We start from the raw sequence: 3,528 nt of genomic DNA, 5'->3' as shown, positions 1-3,528 counted from the left end.
ATATATATATATATATATATATATATATATATATATATAATGTTACAATTACACATACATACACTTTCTCAAACACGTATATTCTATACACATATATACCATGTATGTATGTGTATATACGTATGTATATTTGTACACATTTGTATACACACACACACACACACACACATACATACATATTCAGCTGTCTATGTTGTCATTCAGGTTTATTAGTTTATATTGTACCAAATTACACACAGATGGACTTGTGGCGGTCTTACACACAGAATATATCTAAATATCCCTTTTGTGTATCAGACTTTTATACAACTTTAATTTTCTCCACTCTTTAACTAACTAAACCTGTTTCCTTCGTTTTGTTGATGTTGTTCTTGTTGTCGTCACTTGTTTTATTTTAAATCACAAAAGACCTTGATGTTTTGTCTGTTTAGAAACTTTTTTCTGACTACAGACAATTAAAGAGAACTTGATTTCATTTTTAAAATGTGTACCCATCCCCACCCATTCTCTCTCTCTCTTTCCCTCTTTCTATATATATATATATATATAAACACACACACATACACACACACACATATACAGTTTGTGTGTATATGTATGCTTATATATGTATGTATGTGTGATGAGTGCACATATGTGGGTGTATACCTAATGAAAATCAAGCTATACATATATTTATACCAAAGAATTCATTATAAAACCTTATGTATGTAAGTGCAATTGCTCTAGATGTAGGCCTATGGAAAGTATACACACACACACACACACACACTAACATTTCTCTCTATTTCAAAAGGTGTGTAGGTGAATTTTAGTTTCACCCCATGTTAACACCATCAACTACTACCACCACCACTACTGTTGTTAATCTAACTCAATAAAATCATGTTGATAACCATGTGACCTGGGGGAGGAAAAAGAAAAAAAAATATGGTATGTTCTATACACATTGTAAATAACATCTATGATTGAACTACCCAAGCATTATGTGACAGATTTATACACCTACCTACTTACATTCATATATATACATATTCAATACAATACATATACACACCTAGTTTTGCCTAAACAGTCATTCTTACGTTAAAATTTTTGGTCAAACTTCAACATTTAAAGTGGTTTCCTCATACATTTGTTCCTGTATTGTAGTAGTAGTAGTAGTAGTAGTAGTAGTAGTAGTAGTAGTAGCAGTAGTAGCAGTAGTAATAGTAGTAGTGGTTTTAGTAATGTTCGTCATAATCTAGTTTGTATTTCACTTTATGATCCATTTCTACGTGAAGTCGCTCATTTACTGAGCAGCAATGAGGAACCGTTCTCAATCACAGTTAGTACTTAACAGCAGTACTGATGCTTTTACCGAATATTCATGGATAACATCTAAGATTGGCTTCTACAAGCCATATACGATTGATCTTCTATTAATGAGAGGTAAATTTTATGTATTTTATTGCCTTCGTTATTTAGTATTCTTTATATCAATGGTTCTCAACTGGGGTCCATATGATCCTTGGGGTCCCAGAAAAGATTTTGCCACTAAAATTTATGTGGAATGAATTGGTCGTACTTCCACAATACACAAAATATTTTAACATTTTTTATACAATTCCAAATAATATTTAATTATAAAAATATAATAAGATCTTTTTTATCAAATGGCTATGGGGGGGTTCATCTGAATAAAATAGGAATCAAAGGAGTCTATAGGTAAAAAATGGTTGACAGCCACTCATTTATATAAAGTGTGTGCATTTGTATATATGTGTGAGTGCATATTTGACTGTGTGTGTGTTTATGTGTTTACATACATATCCACATGCACACATATACACACATGAAATATATATGGGTGTGTGTACATATGTATACATGCATGTAAGAAATGTAAATGTATGTGTATATATGTATGTGCATATATGTGTATATATTTGTGTGAGTGCATGTATGCAGATACACATGTCATTATTATTAATGTCATTTTTACAGCTACCTTTTTTAAGCTACCTTCAGTTATACTGGCTATTTTTGACAGAGCTTCATGGCTGGATTCCCTTCTTGATGTCAATTCTTCTAGTTGCTCCTTATGACCTAAAGGGTTACAGTATATCTATTTAAAAAACCAAGATACACATGCTATGTGTGTGTGTGTGTGTATGTGTATGTATATGTATGTGTGTGTGTGAGTGAGTATATATATGTGGGTGGGGTGTATGTCATATTTTTTTAGGCTCACTGATAACAAACCTGTAAGAAAGAGTATTCTCTATGACATTCTTATCTATTTCTGTTTCATTATTATATAGAATAATAAATAAGACCTGTTGAGGCAAGTGAAATCAAATTCAATGACAGCACCGCATGACTGGCATCCCGTGGAGCGCTAAGAGCACGATCCGAGCGGGATCGTTGCCAGGGCTGCTGACTGACCCCCATGCTGGTGGCACGTAAAAAGCACCATTCGAGCGTGATCGTTACCAGCGTCGCCTTACTGGCACTTGTGCTGGTGGTACGTGGACAACAACATTCGAGCGAGAGCATTGTTAATGCCGCTGCAGGTGACACATAAAAACACCATTTGAGTGTGGCCATTGCCAGTACCGCCTGACTGGCCCTCATGCCAGTGGCACGTAAAAGCACCCACTACACTCACTGAGTGGTTGGCGTTAGGAAGGGCATCCAGCTGTAGAAATGTTGCCAGATCAGATTGGAGCCTGTTGCAGCCATCTGGCTCACCAGTCCCCAGTCAAACCGTCCAACCCATGCCAGCATGGAAAGCGGACGTTAAATGATGATGATGATGAATAATGAAATACCTGCATTAGATTTGAACTCATGATCTTTGTACAGCCAGTCATTTATGTGAACTACTGGGCACATAGATAAATATAAATGAATATACAAATGATATTTTTGAGATTTCTTTTTCCAGCTGCTACACCATCAAAGGAATTTCTATGTGCTCACTTGGGGCAATTAGTGCATCATGTGAAGTATATATTTGTAGATAAGTAGTTAATATATAAGGTATATTTTCCAGCATACAAGTCAATGTAGTTATATAGTGTAAACGTGCAATTTTAACATTCAACTATCTTTCCAAATCCTTCTGTGCATTTGCTCTTTCAAGTTCTCTTGGTGTATAAGTTGCTCTACCTTTTTGGGCTGTAAATACTGGTCTGAAAAATTTGACTTGTATGCTGAAAAATATGGTATATGTGTGTGAGTGAGTATAATCATCCTGTTATGTCGGCTTTTCATGTTAGCATGGGTTGGACAGATTCCCCATCAGTTCTGATCGAGGCTTACTGCCCTCCTAGATGGTTCAGAGGACCATGTCTTGCTCACACATACCATTTTGATAAAGTTTTGATGCCCTCCGTAACACCAAACACTTTTTGAAGTGTCCTGGATATATTTTATGACACCAGCAATGGAAAGGTTGTTATGTCTTTGACAAGGCTAATAGGTCCTCTCTCTCTCTTTCTCTCTCTCTCTCTCTCTCTCTCTCTCTCTCTCTTTCTCTCTCTC

At 35.5% G+C, this 3,528-nt stretch overlaps 1 protein-coding gene across 2 annotated transcripts in view; it reads left to right on the top strand.

The window, feature by feature from the left end:
- LOC106880706 (uncharacterized) overlaps positions 1 to 3,528 on the top strand; it is a 147,996-nt gene that overhangs the window by 121,976 nt on the left and 22,492 nt on the right. Inside the window, exon 1 of one of the 2 annotated variants that reach the window (XM_014930781.2) lies at positions 897 to 1,431. The exons of the other annotated variant lie outside the window; for it this stretch is intronic. Within the exon in view, the coding sequence (XP_014786267.1) occupies positions 1,305 to 1,431 (127 nt within the window). The 5' untranslated portion in view covers positions 897 to 1,304. Of the gene's footprint in view, positions 1 to 896; positions 1,432 to 3,528 lie in introns of those variants that run through there. 2 annotated transcript variants of the gene reach the window in all.

This window comes from Octopus bimaculoides, chromosome 7 (genome assembly GCF_001194135.2).
Source record: "Octopus bimaculoides isolate UCB-OBI-ISO-001 chromosome 7, ASM119413v2, whole genome shotgun sequence".
Classification (NCBI taxonomy): Eukaryota; Metazoa; Mollusca; class Cephalopoda; order Octopoda; family Octopodidae; genus Octopus; species Octopus bimaculoides.
The sequence above is the reverse complement of the archived record's forward strand: the minus strand, read 5'-3'. Positions and strand labels throughout refer to the sequence as shown.